At 33.9% G+C, this 19,615-nt stretch overlaps 1 protein-coding gene across 1 annotated transcript in view; it reads left to right on the plus strand.

The window, feature by feature from the left end:
- ODR4 (odr-4 GPCR localization factor homolog) overlaps window positions 1-19,615 on the plus strand; it is a 34,419-nt gene that overhangs the window by 2,109 nt on the left and 12,695 nt on the right. Inside the window, exons 2-11 of the mRNA XM_086693086.1 lie at window positions 569-689; window positions 3,509-3,646; window positions 7,293-7,388; window positions 9,465-9,571; window positions 10,641-10,677; window positions 11,483-11,623; window positions 12,612-12,707; window positions 13,808-13,876; window positions 16,478-16,606; window positions 17,497-17,585. Of these exons, the coding sequence (XP_086549212.1) occupies window positions 591-689; window positions 3,509-3,646; window positions 7,293-7,388; window positions 9,465-9,571; window positions 10,641-10,677; window positions 11,483-11,623; window positions 12,612-12,707; window positions 13,808-13,876; window positions 16,478-16,606; window positions 17,497-17,585 (1,001 nt within the window). The 5' untranslated portion in view covers window positions 569-590. The remainder of the gene's footprint in view (window positions 1-568; window positions 690-3,508; window positions 3,647-7,292; window positions 7,389-9,464; window positions 9,572-10,640; window positions 10,678-11,482; window positions 11,624-12,611; window positions 12,708-13,807; window positions 13,877-16,477; window positions 16,607-17,496; window positions 17,586-19,615) is intronic.

Raw genomic sequence — 19,615 nt, forward strand, 5'->3', positions numbered from 1 at the left:
TATTTATCAAATTTCATAATTCTAATTAGACTGTGAGTTACTCAAGGGTAGAGGTCAAGTATTATTCATCTTTGTGCCATCCGATCTGGCTCAATTTCTAGCACATAGTAGTTCTTCATAGTATGCTTATTGAGTAAATGAATTTGATTCTATCTCCCAATGAGCAGCTCAGAAATTGTCTTCTTTCCTGTTTTTGAAATGAGTACAATGAGGCTCAGCTTAGACTATCAAAGATGTTACAACTAAGGAGTAACAAATTAAATTAAAAAAATAGGTGTGTTGACTGCTAGGTTGGTTTCCTCTCCCTTATCTTAGCTATAGAAGTGGGTTTTATCTTTTATGTCAACTCTAGTTGATTGGGAATCATTTCCAGCAACACTGTATTGAGGACTCTGAAGCTACATTTAAACTTTGCAGGAAAGAATTCCCTATTTAATAAGCAATCTCTGCAAGGCATGGGATAGAATCAGGGTAGTACCACTTCTGTCTGTATACAACCTCCATGACAAAAACATTGCAAGTTATACTTTTACTTAAGAATGCTGTATATTTTTTTCTCATAATTTAGGAGATAGAATTAGTTCTCAGTAATGGGAAGAACCTACATCGTAGAAGAGGCTGTTGGCCAATATCTTTCAAACATAAATCTTCAAGGAAAGGCTTTTGTCTCTGGTCTTTTAATTGGACAGGTATGTATCTTTGAGTGCATTTATTGATAAAACAAATTACTTGTTTATTTAAAATTAAAATATGCTGTTTAACAATAAGTATAAGGTTAGGAAATGGAAGAATGGAATGTAAAAGAAGAACTTAACATGGATCTTTGAGGAAAACTATAGAGAAGCAGGACAGACCCCAAGTTTGCTTAAGTGAGAACACATTTCCTTTTGATAATGTAAAAGTAAATTATAATGTAAAAGAAACCCCAAAATTAGAATTTTACTGACCAGATTATATGTATCTTAATGTCTTTCCAAGTGTTTTATATTCTCATCTAATCTTTATTAATTCCTGGTTGTCTAATTCTTTGCAAAAGTAGCTTTTGACAACTTTATTTCCCATTGTTTATCTTATCTCAGCCTTGGTGGCGATAGTGGGCATGTCTTCGTTACATGCTATGGTATCCATTTTACTGATTTTTTTTTAATGTTGATTCAGTGGAAAGGGAGGAAAAGGGAATAGGAGAAATTTGAAAATTAGACAAATTTTATTTCCCTTTTAGAGTTAAGCCTTAAAAATCAACACAAAATGGATCAGAGATTTGGACAGTTATGTTAAAAAGCATAAGCACCTGCTGATTTATCATATAATCAGCAGGTAGGACTGGTCAGCAGTATAAAGCAACAACAAAAGGAGAGTCACAGACACACTGGCCTACCTCCATCTAAACACTAGTTAGAGAAGAGTGCACTGTGGCCCAAGGGCTTGATTTTGATGCCTAGGAGCAAAAAGTTCTATTGTAATAATTTTCTTTCTGAGTATTTTATCATGATGCTTTAGAATCTTCGAATTGTGTAATTATTTTTTTTATTCTGATTCTATCCAGATTTTCAAGCTGTTTCCTTTTATAATTTGGTTATAACCCTCTGTTACCTACTTACAAAGAATGTACTGTCCAGAAGAGTCATGTGTTCACACCCCTTCATGATATTCTTGTTTTCAACATCATCCTGAATGAGCCTAGTTAATGTCAGTCTAGCCCTGAGACACCGGTTCCTTTTCAGGGTTTTCATACAGCTGATTTCCTAACTTGTAACGCAGAGGGTAGACCCTGTACTGTTCACACAGATAATACCACCCTATGAGGCCTCACATTAGGTAGCCAAAGTACCTCTTGGCAATAATCTGAATTACTTTGTGATTCAGGTTACTTGCATCCAATATGGGGCTCTTTTTGCTAGGAGCTTTTTTTTTTTTAATTTATGTGTTTATTTTGAGAGAGAGAGAGAGAGCCCACCTGAGGAAGGAACAGAGGGAGAGAGAGAATCCCAGGCAGGCTGTGCACTGTGTCAGCACAGAGCCCAATGCGGGGCTCGAACTCAAGAATCATGAAATCATGACCTGAGCTAAAGTCAGATGCTTAACTACCTGAGCCACCCAGGTACCTTAGGAACTTTTCATTTAAGGTTTTCGACTACCCTTTATTTAAGAAAGTTTAAGGGAATGAGAGTCTCAGAAAAAGACGTAGTCAGTAAAGATAAAAGGTCAGGGAGAAGTACCCTTTTCCAAACTTGCCTTACTCGTATAGGCTTCTAGAGCTTGGCAAAACCACCATCTTACAAATAAGCCTCTCACGTTTTAAGATCTTCCTTCTAGTCTTTCCTTCTATTGCCTTTTCATCCCTTCTGGTATGTTTCTACTTAAACTCATCACTTTCTCCTTCTTCAAGCTTGCCTGTTTCCTACTCTCTGGGTCAGTTTTTTCTTTTCTTTTTTTTTTTTTTTTTTAAAGTTCTGCTTTCTTAATCAGCATCTACCTTTTCCTGTGTGTATATGAATACAACTTTCTGGAAAAATTACTTTTGTAGAAATAATTTCTCTTCCTTTATATTCTATTCCAGGATGACACTCATAATAGGAGTTTCAGGTCATGTATGAGAATGACACCATGCTAACTGGTTTTATATGCCTTGTTTTTACTTTTTCTTTATAGTGTACTTTCACTGTAAGGAGGTTGAGCTATTAAAAGTTCCCTAAATTTATCTTTTTTTTTTAATGTTTATTTATTTTTGAGACAGAGAGAGACAGAGCATGAACGGGGGAGGGTCAGAGAGAGGGAGACACAGAATCTGAAACAGGCTCCAGGCTCTGAGCTGTTGGCACAGAACCTGACACGGGGCTCGAACTCACGGACCGCGAGATCATGACCTGAGCCGAAGCTGGCCACTTAACCGACTGAGCCACCCAGGCGCCCCCCTAAATTTATCTTTAGATAGCTCACCTTTGGTTACCATTTAACAGTTATTAAAACTGAGGAACATAAATCTGATATCACTTCAATTATGTGTCCCAAATCCCGTTTGTTTTTCTGTGGACAAACATGTACAAATTCGCTCTATCATTGTTTCAATGAAACTAAGACACACAAGATAATTTGTTGCTTTATTTTACTGAGTTTTTATATTTGCTGAGCCATCCAATCTGTTCAGATTATTTAGAAAATAAATATGATAACTAGAAAATTGACAAAGCGTTTTATCTTTTAGTTAAAATGCAGTACATTCACTCATTCAGTAAACTGTTTTTAAGAACCACTAAAGGACCACTATATGATTCACATTCAGGATGTCCAAGCAAGTGAGGATCTGATATTAAGTATATCATGTATATAAATGACACGCAAGGGAAACATTGCAAAGTTATCCATGATAATTGGTTTCCCTGTTAGTTCCGTTGTAATGCAAGTATTAGCAATTTATGCTGTACATATATTATTTTTGCATGTCGTAAGAGCTTTATGTTCTTCGATCAGATAACACTCTAATAAGCTTTTCTAATTTGTTTTTAAGTGTTCTTCACAAAAGGATTATGTCATTCTTGCCACTAGAACGCCACCCAAAGAGGAACAAAATGAGAACCTCAAACATCAACAAAAAGCTAAGTTGAATAACTTGGATGAAGAATGGGCCACAGAACATGCCAACCAGGTCATCATACTTGTTTTTTATAGAGTTAAGTTGTGCTTATTGACTGACGAAATAAAAGCACTTCAGCCTCAGACTACTAGACTAGGATTTCAGAGTACTCATTTTTAAGTTTTCAAAACTTGCATAGTACATCAAAGATAGAAATATCTTGTGTCTAATTTAAAAATGCATTTTCTTACTTGAGGTTAAGTCACCCAATATTACCTAATAAGTGATGGAACTGGGATTTGAACCCAGGCTGATTTGATATATGTGCTGCCGAAGCCAGCAACAGGCAGTCTCATTTGAAAGCCTTTGATTTTATATGCTCTGCTTTTCTATTGCTAATCTTTATCCATTGTAGGGTTTTTTTTTAATGCTTATTTATTTATTTTTGAGAGAGAGAGTGTGCACACAAGTGGGGGAGGGACAGAAAGAGAGAGATACAGAATGTGAAGGAGGCTCCAGGGCTCTGAGTTGTCAGTGCAGAGCCCAATGTGGGGCTTGAACCTGTGAACCATGAGATCATGACCTGAGCCGAAGTTCAATGTTCAACCAACCGAGCCACCCAGGCACCCCTATCCATTGTAGTTTTTAACCTGTCTTTGTTATTTGTCCTTTAGCTTATTTCTGAGTTTTCTTTAAAATAATATAATACTACTAATAAAACAATAATAATATAATACTAAAATAACACTAGTTATTGATAATATAGTTGCTGGTCAGATTGTTTTAAAGACTTCATGTAGAATAAAATGATAGGTTTTTTTTTTTATATCCTTAGAATGTATGTTGTAATCAAAGTTACCACAAACCAATTGTAAGAGAAATGAGATAAAAGTAGAAAAGTACAGTAAGAATATGGAATGGTGAATGATTAAATATCTGCCAATGGCTAGATTCAAACAGGTTCACAAAAGGTTCTAAACTTGCAATATGAATAGTACTGCCAGCAGAAGTCAGAGAACACACTGAAGACACAAAGGATAGTATGAATAAATGACCCAAAGGCATGAATGTTAAAGGCATGTTAGGGGAAGAGCAAGCAATTGGTTACAGTCGAAACACCGGATATGTAAAAGAATGTAGTTTTAGACATAAGGCTGTGAGGATGTTTATGGATGGTTTTGGAGCACTATCCTAAGAAGTGAGGAGTTTGTTTGGTAGATAGTAGCTCTGTGGTAGACTTTCAGAGCTTCCTTTAGAGAAGGAGTTAATATGATTGATCAATAATTGAGGAGATAATTTCAATACCTTGGTACAGTGTAAATGGAGGGTAGAGAGACTGAATATCAGTTACTGTAATAGTTCAAAAAAAGATGATGTGAGCCCGTCCTAGACTCTAAGCTTTGTGAGGACACGGGTCATGTCTGTTTTGTTTATGGGTATATCCTCAGTGCCAAGTGTAGTATTTCCATGGTTTACAAGAAGAACTCCAAAATGTTGGATAAATGAATGCATGAGTTAACTAATGCAGTGAGCTAAAACTTCACTGCCAAAACGCTCCAGTCACAGAGCCAGTAGCAAGATGATTTAGTGACCAAGTAGACTGGGAGTGAAGAGCTATTGATAAAGTAGCTAAACATGACACATTTCTAGCCCAGATGTTTAGGAAGATGGTGTTGCCTTTATATAAGGAGGAAAAAGATTTGGGAGTGGGTGAGAGGGAATTCACTTAAAAGTAGTTATTGAATGGGTTATATCAACTAATAGGAAATGTTAGAGTAATGTAAAACAATGATTTCCATCTCCCGTCAACTTTAAATTTTTCAGAGTTGCACGTGTTTATCTGTATGTTTGTATGTGTAATAGGAGTGGTGTGTAGTAAAAAAAATACAAGAAATTTTTAATATCTTCTAATGAAAATAATAAATATTTCAAACTTAAATTCACAATGGTTTCTAAGTAACTTTGGACTCTAATTTTTCTTCTGGTTTCTTATGCAGTGTATACTATATATGCATGTATATATATATGCATAGAGAGATATATATTGTATATGTTTACACATACACACATACACACACACACACACACGAACATAAAATTTTTATAGCAAAATAACCGTTTTGCCTCTAGAAAGAAATCACTAATTTTATGTGTTATGGTGCTTTTGAAAACATACAGATTTTCTGTGCTAAATATGAAAACTTTGTTCTTTATTTATATGTCAAGCATATGTTACTATAGTGAATAGAATTTATGAAATCTGAGGGAACCACCAGCAGACACAATGTAAATATATTAAGGAATAGACTGGTATGTAAGAAGACTTAACCTTTTGATCAGTTTTCTTGTGCACTGAGCACACAAAAAAAATAACCAAAGCATTTTGATCTCTGAATTTAGATGATAGAAAGAAATCCATATGGTATTAAGAACTAGCCACAGTCATGTGAAGGGAAATAACATATTGTGGAAGACAAACTAGTAGTTTGGATCAAAAATATGCATAACTTCATAATCTACAAGTCCACCTCAGGAAATTTATTCTAAGCAAATAATGCCATGAACATAGAAAGCCTTGCTAGAAGTTTTACAATATTATTTTAGAGTAAAGGGGTGCCTGGGTAACTTGGTTAAGTGTCTGACTTCTGCTCAGGTCACAATCTCACAGTTCATGAGTTATAGCCCTGCATCGGGCTCTGTGCTGATAGCTTGGAGCCTGGAGCCTGTTTCAGATTCTGTGTCTAAAATAAAAAACATTTATTTTAGAGTAAAGAAAAATTGGAAATAACATTCATACCCAATGTAATAAATAGGTACAAAAATTGAAGTAAAAATAAAAAATAGGAAACAATGGATTTTCAAGTCAGACGCCCTCTATTCAAATCCTAGGCTTTTAACATTCTTCTGAATATTATAGGAATAGAGAGTTAGTTGAGAATCACTTCTTCTCTTAAAGAACTTCCAGACCATCGCATACCAATGATTATAGCACGGGCTCATGTGATAAGCTCCATGGGAAAACAACACCAGAGTCTTGTAGAGTTGGGAGATCAAAGTATCAGGGAAGGCAGCTTACTCAAGCTGACTTTGACGTACAGTAGAGTTCAGTCATGTAGAAGGATAAAGGAAAAGCAGTTCAGGCTGAGGGAGCAGCTGGAGTGAAGGTTTAGATTAGAAAGCTGGATACATGTATGGGAAACAGAACTTTTTGAATGATACTTGAATATTTCAGGGAAAAGTAGCATCAAGTGAGGCTCTGAATATCTGATTAGCTAGATTTTGGAGACTCTGAAATACTAGTAGTAGATAATATATATGTATTATTTAGGTGACCGACAGTGGAAGCCATTGAAAAATTTTAGAAGGTATCTCACAAGATACTTTGATCTTGTGAGAAAGGGGTTTTGTTTATTGATGTAACTAAAGGGTATCATTATTAAATGGTTTAAGTTATAAAGTATTTTTAAGACAAAAATTAAGGACACTTTAGAAAGATTGTGTACATACTGACACCCATTCATCATGGTTATCAACTGTTTCTTAGTATTTTAACCAGTTTTTCAAAGCTCCTGTATACCTGTATATGTATACCTGTAGGGTATACATATAGTTAGTACTCAGTAAGTATTTGTGGATTTAGTATTTAGCTTCTCAAACACCAAACATTGCATATAATGCCAAATGCTTATGTTAGCTAATACTATATTTCTATTTTTAGGTGTCCAGAATGCTACCAGGGGGACTTTTAGTTCTTGGAGTATTTATCATTACAACTTTAGAAATGGGAAATGATTTTCAAAATGCCCTGCGTAGAGTAAGTCTGAAATATCAAAAATTCTTAAGATGATCAAGGTTTACATCTTATTTGAATTGATTATACATATATGCAATGATCCTAGGCATATTTTAGATTAGCATTTCATAATCCTTTATGCTGGGATTATGTTAAAACAGCTTTTTTCATCTGATTGCATAGTATTTTGAGTGTAATAAAAGGTCAATATTTCTATTTTCAATCAAAGCTATTTTAAAATAGCTTTAACTTAATTTTATTTTTTTAAACATAATTTATTAGCTAACATACAGTGTATACAGTGTGCTCTTGGCTTTGGGAGTAGAGTCCCGTGATTCATCGCTTACCTGTAACACCCAGTGCTCATCCCAACAAGTGCCCTCCTCAATCACTTGGAACTAAATGGAAGTTCTAGCAGAGTACTACTATTGGACAGTACTTGTTAAACCACTATGACTTGTCTCATGATAGTAAAAAATTATCTTTAAAATTAAACCTATTAGCTTAACTTCCTTTTAGTTCCAAGTGATTGCTATAATGTGAAATTAATAGGTTTTGTGATTCTTCATGTGTTAATTTTCTCAAGATTCTGAGAGTAAAACATAATCAGATACGTATTCTGGACTATCAGATACTTAATCAGGACTATCATTAGTCCCCTCCTTTTTGTTTTATTCCTATATCAGTGAATTGGGTAACATAGTCCATAATTAACTATGAAGGTCCACAAGCTGTTTTCCCTTAAGCCCAAATCTAAAGCAAACTCTGTACAGGCACCTTTCATCTCTTTTAGCACTCAGGATCCAAGTGAGTCTTCATAAAGTTCTTTCCCACCCCAAGAGAGAAGGGAACCCTATAATCTTGATAAATGCCCCACAGAATCTCCAAAAAACATTTCCTAGTAAAAAAGTGTGCAGCCAATGAGAATCACAGATGCTACAGACTCTTCAGTTTTGTAATCTTCTCTCCTCTCAAATGTCCCGTATTAAATCTTTGTACCTAAAGGAAAAAGGGAAGAAAATGGAGATATTCCCCTCCCCTGGCAAGTTACTCAACTTTCTGCTGTTTTTTCCATTTAAAATAAATGTACCTTTCACAGTTGTTTATCCTTTTTGACATTTTGAAGTATAAGTCTAGACATTTTTAATTGCATTTGTTGTGCATCCTTTTGTGGTTGGCACTAGATTGAATAAGGTGAACTTGGGCTCAGAGCTAGAGAGATAGTGGTGGTCCTCTTTCCTTTTACTTTTGTATGATTTTTGTTCCTAAGAAGGAAGTAAGACTTTAGAAATGCTGTATTTCAGAAATGATGGAGTATCAGTTTCCTAACTTTGTTTCTACTGTCCTTATTGAGGCAATTTGTAAGAAATAACCTTATAAAACTTGTGTCTTCCATAAGGTCTTTGTTGAGATCTTTGTTATATTACATACTATCATCTTTGAAGAAATTTCTTCATTATCAAGAAAGTTGTGCCTCTTCTCAACAGTTGTGTTCAGTTTATGGACCATGTGAATTAGGTAACAGATTAGGTTGGTCTGTGCACATTACTGTTAGGAAGCTTTGAGTCACATTTATGACTCCTCTCATATCAAGTATGTATTTTTAAAATTCTTATTTTGGCATAAATACATGTCACTGTTTCTAATTTTTTTTTTTTTACTTTTATGTTATTAGTATATTTTATGTGTACTTATGTAGTGCCTTACATCTTTTGTGACATTTAAATAAGAAATCCCAAATGGGTGACATGCTTCATTTTTATAGGTTAAAAATCACTTGTCATTTCTGATTCTAATTAAAATAAAGTATTTATTCTATACTTAAATGTTAATTGCCCCAAATTAATTTCTCATGTCCAGTTGATTAATGACAGTGAATTGTATGTTTATATTTAAAACCCAAATTTTATACATCCCTAAAAATGGAATCCAAAAGGTTAATATTCAGTCATTTTTTTGAAGACAAAAAAACTTAACGATAGAATCATGGAATTTTAAAGCTAATTGGGAGCCTAGGGACATTATAATTATCTTTTTCTGCACTCATTTTTGTTCTCTTATTTTGCATTCAGTTGATGTTGTTTTCCTCTCTTTCAGCTAGTATTTGCTATGGAAAAATCTATGAATAAAAGGAGACTGTGGAATTTCACAGAAGAGGAAGTCTCAGAACGAGTGACACTTCACGTTTGCTCTTCTACAAAAAAGTATCTTTTGTATAGGTGTTTGTATTTTAAAATATATGAGACCAAAATAATGTTCCTGCAAGTAGTTTCCCATTGAGTTAAATCATCATTTTAAAAAACAGGCATAACTTGTAAGTTTTTCCTGTATATAACACATAATTAGGACTGCCAATAGTAATTATGGTAGTAATTGTTGTTAATCATGTCTTGGATTATTAAAGACTTTGAGAAAGGTGGAAAGAACTGGGGATTCTGAGCTCATTAACTGCTAACTACCCCTGTACATTGAAGCTCAGTAGGTCCGGTACAGAGGGGTAGAAGCCCAACTTACAGCTGAGGCAAAGTAATTCTTTTATCATGGTAAATTTTCACCCCCAGTTCAGAATGGTCAGTTCAAAGCACAGATACACTGATTTGGACAGTGTAGAACATCCAAGTAATTATTATGTCTTTAGCCAACATCAAGTGACACTAAAAGCCACTTTAGGGGCTCCTTAGCTTCTTTTTCTCTACATCTTGTCAGAGCAAGGGTACCTCCCAGGCAAGAGGCAGCCACACCAAGGGAGCTAAGCAGCGCAAGGGCCTAGTGAATTAGGACGTGGAAAAGGCAAAATTCAAGAAGTGATCATTCCTGCCGAAGCTGAGCTTACAATGCCTTTGGTAATTAAAAGTTTCATGCACAGGACCTTTGACTCAGTAAACATTTTCAGACTGGACTCCATTTAAAGCAGCACTCCTATTATAGAGGGTGTGTATTTGAGGAAAATTCTGCAAGTGCTTGCATTCTATTCATTGTGATTGGCAGGATTTTAAGCAATAGGAAATAGTTTACAGCATCATAGGTATCATAATCAGAACGATTTTTGTGTTTGTATAAATTTATACAAAATATGGATATTTTTATATGTTTAGTTACAAGATGTATACGTGCAAACATATATGTGTATATATTTCAGTATATAAAGTAGTCTGATTTTGTTAAAAACTCTTGGATGCATGCACTTTATTTTTATTTTTTGATGGTTTGTTTTCTTTTGATTAATAAGAATGAATTATCTTTTTTGGTCATTTCTACCCTTAACCAGTAAAGAATATTTTGTCGAACTTATGATATCCATGATCCAAAGGTAAGAAAAATACCTCTTTAAAGATTTTTGTATTGCAATTTATTTTAAAAATAAAACTAAATATTTAGTTTTAATAATTTTCCATAATTTCACTTCCTATTGATGTTCACAGCCAACTACAGTTGTTTATTTTGAAATGTGATTAATTTCATTACAAATAAGGAAAATTTAGTTTTTTTTCATTGTTAAAATATTTTTCTTAAGCTTCCCCTACCTACTTATATATTTAGTATTCTATTTGAGTGGCTGGTAGTAAAAGTATCTGGGCTTTTGGTAGCTAGCTATATTGCCTAGTAAGCAAGCTACCTACTAGCAGAATCCAGACTAACATTTTGCTAAGATGTCTAAAAGCAGTGTGAAAAAGTAACTTTGCAGTTTTCTGTTAGCAAGGTATAGGACAGAAAGGAGAACATCTGACACCTAATAGTCAGTTGCTCAGTGATTGTTTGCTCTGCATCATAAGCTTCAGAATTGACACTATTGAAGCTACAGGTGAGAAGAACCAGAGGACTTGTCAGAATTCTACCCATGAACTATCTGATTCTTTTTCAACCCACCACTGAGGGATGGAGCTGCCAAGGCTGTCTGGAATGTGCTGAAGAATAGTGAACTTAATGCATGCTTCATTTCTGTTTAGTTTAACCTATTGCCCTTTGATGAAAGAAGTTGGCCAATATGTTAGATAGCAGTTTGTGTGAGTTATTATGTTGTACGTTTTATGATGTTTTATGTTTGATATATTTTACCTAAATCACATATTTTATGTTTTGTTTTGTTTTGTTTTTTACTTTCCCCACTGCTAAAGAGTTCAGCAAAACCAGCAGATTGGAAGTATCAAAATGGACTATCAACTTCATGGCTTTCTTTAGAGTGTACAGTTCATATTAATATTCACATCCCGCTGTCTACTACTTCAGTCAGCTATACTTTGGAGAAAAATACAAAGGTATTAAGGCAAAATGAATTTTCTTTAGTGATTGCTGAATAGATAATCTGCTGTTTTTCTGGTTGTCTGAGCCATTCATTTTATGATCCTCATAAATTGCATATTAATTATAATGATATTATGAGTGACTAATTTATTACCCCAGCCAGATTAGAAATTTAGAGATAGGACAGCGTCATAATGGTAACACATTTAGCATAATAGGTGCTCCGTAAATATTTGTTAATTAATATGTAGTTAAGTACATTGTAAAATACAGTTACATAAAATACAATTATTTAAAAGGTATACTGTTTGGTCTTGAGTTTTGTTTTCTCCTTTCCAGTCCTTTTTTGTATTTCTGTACCATTCTTTTGTTCATGTCTCATTTCTCTTCTTTTTTTTTCTGTTGAAGGAAGCAGATGGACCTTGCTTATTTTTTCCCCTTTTATACTCCCTTATATATTTGTTCTTGAGGTTCTTTCTCTTTTCTCACTTTTTTAAGATAATGAGCATTACTGAATTTTATTTGACTGTGGTCATGTAATTATTAAGCCTTCTAAGTCTGTGATATGAATGTTAGTTTGGGATAAAGTTTAGAAAAACTATTATTAAATAGGAGTAAGGTGCTAAAAATTGGGGGATATACTTTTTTTATGAGACTGAATAAAGACACAGCACAGGGATATAGTCAGTGATACTGTAATAGTGTTGTATGGTGACAGATGGTAGCTACACTTGTAGGCATAGCATAACATATAAAGAAGTTGGGTCACTATGTTGTATGCCTGAAACTAATGTAATGTTTTGTGTCAGCTATACTGAAAAACAATTTTTTTAATATACAAAGCAAAAATGGCAAAATGTTAACTCAAGAAATAAATAAATACCACACTACTGATTACCACATTAACATTTCAGTGTATCAGGTGGGAAAAAAGTAGACTCTAGGGAGTTTAATTGAGGTGGCATTATATCTGAAAGATATCCATGTTATATTTTTTTTAAGAATGGACTTGTACGCTGGGCCAAGCAAATAGAAAATGGTGTTTATTTGATTAATGGACAAGTTAAAGATGAAGATTGTGACCTGTTAGAAGGGCAGGTGAGTTGAGAGCAAATCATCTTATGAAATTATTTGTACTTAAGGAAAAACTAAAAATGACATCTTTAGTTCTTGCCTTCATGAAAACAGTTTCCATCTACTTCTTATTTCTAAGGTCTTTTATTTTTTTTTTCATTTTTTTAAATGTTTGTTTATTTTTGAGAGCAAGAGAGACAGAGCACGAGCAGGGGAGGGGCAGAGAGAGAAAGGGAGACACAGAATTGGAAGTAGGCTCCAGGTTCTGAGCTGTCGGCACAGAGCCCGATGCAGGGCTCGAACTCACAAACTGAGATGATGACCTGAGCCGAAGTTGGACAGGCAACCAACTGAGCCACCCAGGTGCCCCCTAAGGTTTTTTAAAGTAAAGCAAATAAATGTTTTTTCAGAAAATTATGGGAGATTATTTCTGAATTAATTGGATCCTGAAATCTGAAGAAGTACATGTCATCTAAATTCTGATTCCCAAATTGTAAACTGCTTGCTTAAAACTAAAGGTACATTAAAAAAAAAAAAAAAAAAAGACAAGAAACTAAAGGTACATGTTCTACTTTGATAGCAGTTTAAAGACTAAGTTTGGCCATTTTGTAGAAGGAATCTATACAAACTTCTAAAATAGCTTTGATCTGAGGAGAAACTTTGGTAATTTCCCCCTTTAGTGCAAGGGTCAGTGAACTTTTTGTAAAAAACCAAATAGTAGATATATTAGACATTGTCGGCGACATGGTCTCTGGCAGCTATTCACCTCTCCTGTTGTAGCATGAGAGCAGCCACGGATAACATGTAAATGAATGATCTTGATTGTATTCTGTAAAACTTTATTTACAAAGACGAGAGGGAGTCTAGACTTGACCCATAGGCCATAGTTTGCCAATTGTTGCTTGAGAGAAACAAAAGTAGGGAATTAGTGGTTTTTAAGAATATACGTTGATTGATAGAGAATACACAAAGTAACATATCTATAGAAAAAGCTAATATGAAACAAATAATAAGACTTTCTTTTCCTCTAAATTACTTAGAATATGTAGGATGGCTCCTAAATTATCTTTTATATTCCACTCAGATCTCAATAATCAAGTTTTTTAACTTTTGTGTTTTTTCAGAAAAAATCTTCTAGAGGAAATGTTCAAGCGACTAGTCATTGTTTTGATGTCAAAGTGCTAACACATTTGGTAAATATTTTAAAATACTACTTATCTAATCAAAATACATTATTTCTTAGAATAATCATAATGAAATTGTTCTGGTTTTTATAATTAGAGAATTAAAGAACTTTAGAAACATAAGGTGTACAAAATGTCCAGTTCTAGGAAATTTATTTACCAGAAACATTATCTTAATGAAACCTATTTTGGTGTTTTGCCTCAAGGCTGTTAAAATTTTAGCATCAAGTAGATAGCAATTTATGTACGTATTTTATATATATATATATATATATATATATATATATATACACACACGTGTACAGTATATATACACGTATAGCATATACATACATACACATACATACATGTGTGTGATATTTTGGGTTATAGGTTTTATAAGCAAAGTTGTAGTTCTTAACAACTTAAAATGATGCGTGCAGAGATGTGCCAAGACTTGTCATATACTTCATTTTGAAGTATATTTATACCGCCTTTGATTTGTTAAAAATCACACAGCATTAGCAATTTTTATATTTTTATATGGTTGTTTTAAATTACACACCTCTTCCTTTCAGAAGTTGAGAATTGGATATCTTGAAAAATAAAAAGTTAAAGCCATTAATTATTCCTAAAAGTATGCATGTAGAACAGGATTTTTTTTTATTGTATGTTATTTTACCTAAGTAAAATAGACTTAAAAGTAATTTTCATAGGAGGCTGTTTTCCTTTCTTTTCCTTCTCTGTGTTTAGCAATAGAGCGTTTACTAGATTGTCATTGGACTTAATGCCAATCAACATAGTTCTCAATTTCTCTTGTTAGTACCTTTGAGGTTAGAAGTGTCCCTTGTTTTAAAGCTATTCCTGTACCTGTATGCTTTTTACTAGATATGTAAAACATATACATTAGATATTAAATATATAAAATAAGGCATTATGTTCCTAAATGGAATAGTTGTATCTAAAGTCTTACTTGTTAGGTTTTTTTTTTCACAAAATATTTGTTGAGTGTATATAAGGTTAGGCACTGATTGTGTTAATAATCTCCTTGTTTTAAATTCCTTCATTGCTCTATACTGACTAGTTAGAAAAGTTTCAGAGGTTTGCTTTCTGTGCCTTTAAAATTCTGTTTATTTTCTGAGCCATGTGTCTTGGCCAGTACAGTCGTTTCTCTGTCATTCAGGCAGTCAGAATCCTATCCATACTTTAAGATCTACCCCAAATGCTACCACCACTTCTGTAAAGTTCTTGGTCACCATAACCAGATGGATCTTTTTCTTTTCCAAAATACCATATCAGTGTCACAAAATTCCTCCGGTTATGACCAAATTAGGTTCCCAGAGTCTCTTTTTAAGCTAGTTTGTTCCTGAGTCCAAAGAAACCAAAAGGAGTTGATCTTTGTAGCATACAGGTACATTTCCACCAAAAAGGAGTAAGTTAGTCCTTATATCTTTTGAAAACTCTCCTCCATCTGTGTGTGTGTGTGTGTGTGTGTGTGTGTGTAGTCTTTTATATATAGTCTAGTACTTTGTGGAAAATAGTGCCCTAATTTATACATGTATATGTTAAGAATGTGTTGTATAGGGGCGCCTGGGTGGCTCAGTCGGTTGGGCGGCCGACTTCGGCTCAGGTCATGATCTCGCAGTCCGTGAGTTCGAGCCCCGTGTCGGGCTCTGTGCTGACAGCTCAGAGCCTGGAGCCTGTTTCAGATTCTGTGTCTCCCTCTCTCTGACCCTCCCCTGTTCATACTCTGTCTCTCTCTGTCTCAAAAATAAACGTTAAAAAAAATTTTTTTTAATAAAAATGTGTTGTATATTGTAAGACATATAAATTAGATATTAAATACATAAAAAAGGGCATTATGTTCCAAAATGGAATAGTTTCATTTGTAGTAAAGTTCTGTGTAGTGGATAAAGGAAGCCCAGTATTCCTCCTCCACCCTCACCTTATTGATATATCAATGATCTCTACAAGTATCATAGGCTTATTCCAGGTACAGTATGAGCATTATCACCCTGCTGCTTGGTTTGAGGATAAACTTTGTTTTAACCAGTCCTGGAACATTTTGAATTTTTTGGTTTATGACAGATTTTTTTACCAATAAGACCTTGACTGTATTAACTTTAAATTCTTTAAAAAACACACGCAAAAAAACCCCAAACTAACTTTGCCTGAATTACATTAGATATTAACTATTCATGTGCTCTCAGTAGCTACATAGTCATGTCTTTCAGTTTCTTCACCATTTTTCCTCCTTTTTTCCTGATTATTATTATTATTATTATTATTATTATTGCAGAGGCGCATAGCACTATTCACAAGTTACATGATTTGTGTTTGTTCTTCAGAATTGACCCTATTTATTCCAGGTATACTTAGAATTTTCATTTTTACTGTGTCCCATTTTGGGGGTTGTGTTTTACTTCAGAGTACATTTAAAATACTCAGAAAATAATATATAATTTAATAAGGAATGTGAAGGCCTTTTAGTAATTTATGGAAGGTATTTTCAAACACTTGGTTCGGTCAGAAATTCTATCTCACTTCATGAAATGGCTTATATAATGTTTAAATGTTTCATATAGTTAATAATTATTGGCTCTTAGAACTTAAATAGATTTTGTCTTTCAGCTTCTGAATTCAGACCGCAGATCCACAGCCACAGTCCAGATCTGCAGTGGCTCGGTAAACCTTAAGGGTGCCGTGAAATGCAGAGCTTATATTCATAGCAGTAAACCCAAGGTTAAAGATGCTGTGCAGGTACAGAAGGAATAACTGCTGTATGAAAAACAGAAGCATGTTAACATAACTATTCAAAAATCCTAAAATCTTATTTCAATCTCTGATTTCATAATTGTTAATTTGATTTTAACTGATAAAGGTCAAATCTCTTAGCTAATCCAAATGTACCATGTCGTTGGTCCCAAGATTTTCATCTGTAGGATATCTGGTCTATGCCTTTTTTTAAAGTGATGATTATACATATTTATTCAGTGATCCACAGTTTTGATATAGTAGTACATTTGAAATTATCTCTTCAGAAGGAAGTTAAACTTTATAAATAACAGGAAAAGTATTCATTGGAAATATTACTACCTAGTATTCTATAATCTGGATAATTCAGAAATTTAAAAAATGATGACTGGCACTTTTGTTATAATTATACATTTCCTAATTTGGAACACTAGCTTTATTTGTTTAGATACAAAATTTCATTCATTTATTTGGTTTTAAATAATTATTTAAATGAAGGCTAGGCAAATGTGCTGTTAGACTGTTAATGTGTTAATCATGTTAAAGCAATGGATATTAAAAAAATGGAATGATGTGGGGCGCCTGGGTGACTCAGTCACTTAAGTGACTTGATTTGGGCTCAGGTCATGATTTCATGGTTTGTGGCATGGAGCCCCACATCAGACTCCACACTATCAGCGATTGGGATTCTCTCTCTGCCCCTCCCCGAGCTTGCTTTCTATGTCTCTCTCACTCAAATAAATAAACTTTAACAAAAATGAGATGATGTACCACCAATTATTGTAGTGAACATGATTATACAGGGAGGTCAACTATGTTGGGGGGGGAGTGGTAATAAAATAATGCAAATCTAAAGTCACGGATTTCATTTCTTATTGTGATTTTTTTTTTAATAGGCAATGAAGAGAGATATATTGAATACAGTTGCAGATCGTTGTGAAATACTATTTGAGGATCTGCTTTTGAATGAAGTTCCAGAAAAAAAAGTTATGAGTATAAAATTAAGAACTTTTTATGTGTGTGTTATCAATACAGTAATAGGATGTCAAAATGTAATAGATATGTTATCTTTTGTAACTACCTATATCTGTCTTTTATAACGATATGGCATCTTTTACTTTTTTTAGCAAATGACAATTTTTCAGTTGCCACCCCCCAAAAAAATGTTTGAAACACCTTATAATAGCAAATCTGTCAACATTTTTAAAATCTGAGGGAGGATTTTTTTTGTAAACTCTGCATGAATTTCTGCCAGAATGGGTAAACTGTATTAACATTTTAAAGCTAATATTATTAAATTAATATCTGGTGTTTAAAAAAAAAATTATCCAAAACAAAATATTTATTAGTGTTAAGTATTATATAATAAATTTTTAGTAGGTATTAATTTGTAGTATATATGCAGTTGATCTTTCCTAAGTTTTTTTGTATACTATTTTATATACTTCTCATTATTACTATAACAAACTTTATTAGATTTGAAAAAGACTGGGTCATTCTGTCTTAACCTTTTATAATTATTCCATCTTTTGAGAAATATAAACTATACCATTTATGTAATTTGTGTTAATAATATTTTTTTTTTTACTCAAAAGGAGAATTATAATATTGAGTATGCTTTTTGAAGTTACACACTTTTCTCTACCTTCCAACCATTCAGGTGTGAGTGCATTTGCAATTCACAGTTGAATATGTATCTAAATGAAACATGTACATTAGCTTGTTAAGGGAATATTTTTATGTTTATAGGAAAATCTTCTCTGTATAACTAACTTCTTTTAGGACTACTGATAGCTAGTATATTAGGTTTGGTGGACTAATTATCTCTTTTATATCTGTAGTATGATAGATTGGTGGACTTGCCAGATTTAATTTAACATTTGTCCTTTCTGTACTTCACAAGTAACCCTGAAGCTCCATTTAGTAATAATGTATAGTTTGCTGAGACATGAATTTGAATTTTATATGCAGCAGTTAGATTGAGATTTTTGTTTTGTGAAGTATGTAAAACCTGGTCAATTAGTCACCCAGCCTACCAGCCTATCAGCCTCGTGTCAGTGTGGCCTTGTGTGTGTGTGTGTGTGTGTGTGTGTGTGTGTGTGTGTGTGTTTTAATTCATTTACTGTTTTTGAGAGAGAGAGAGAGAGCAAAGGAGGGGCAGAGAGGGAGAGAGAATCCCAAGCAGGCTCTGCACTGTCAGTGCAGAACCCACTGCAGCAGGGCTCAATCTCATGAACTGCTGAGATTATGACCTGAGCCAAAATCTAGAGTCAAATGCAGGGTGCCTGGGTGGCTCAGTCAGTTAAGTATCCAACTCTTGGTTTTGGCTCAGGTCATGATCTCATGATTCATGAGATCGAACCTCCCGTTGGGCTCTGACCTAACAGTGTGGAGGCTGCTTGGGTCCTCTCTCTCTCTCTCTCTGTCTCTCTTTCTCTCTCTCTCCCCCCTTCTCCCTCCCCTGCTCATGCACTCTGTCTGGCTCAGAAATAAACTTTAAACTTAAAAAAAAAAAGAGAGAGAGAGAGAGACTTTTAATAACCTACTGAGCCACCCAGGTGCCCCAGTGTGACCTTGTTTTTACTACTTAACTTTGTGTATGTAATAACTCTCCTGGTGCTAAACATTACTTCACTTTCTAAGCAACAGACTGTGCTATAATTGAACTGTGAATTTTAGGATTTTGGGGGATGTAGGGATACATTCACCATTAATGCCAAAGACCTACCCTATCACACACTTTAGTTAAATACTCTATTTAAAGCATTTAAAAATGCGTTGATATTGTTTTATATTAAGTGAGCTAGTGTTTTGAAATTTTTGGTGATGTTCAAGTAGTAAAATTACTTCTCATAGCAGTTGTGATATGTATACGTTAAGTTTGATGTATTAGAAGTTAATGTTACAATCTAATATTATTCCTAAATTTTCAATAAAAATAAAAGTTTTCACTGGTAATTGAGTGGCCTTTGAGGCCTTAGCTAATTACATTAGCCTGTTATAAGAAACTGTAGC

Source organism: Puma concolor, chromosome E4, assembly GCF_028749965.1.
Source record: "Puma concolor isolate L17-30 chromosome E4, mPumCon1.1.hap2, whole genome shotgun sequence".
In the NCBI taxonomy this organism is placed as follows: domain Eukaryota; kingdom Metazoa; phylum Chordata; class Mammalia; order Carnivora; family Felidae; genus Puma; species Puma concolor.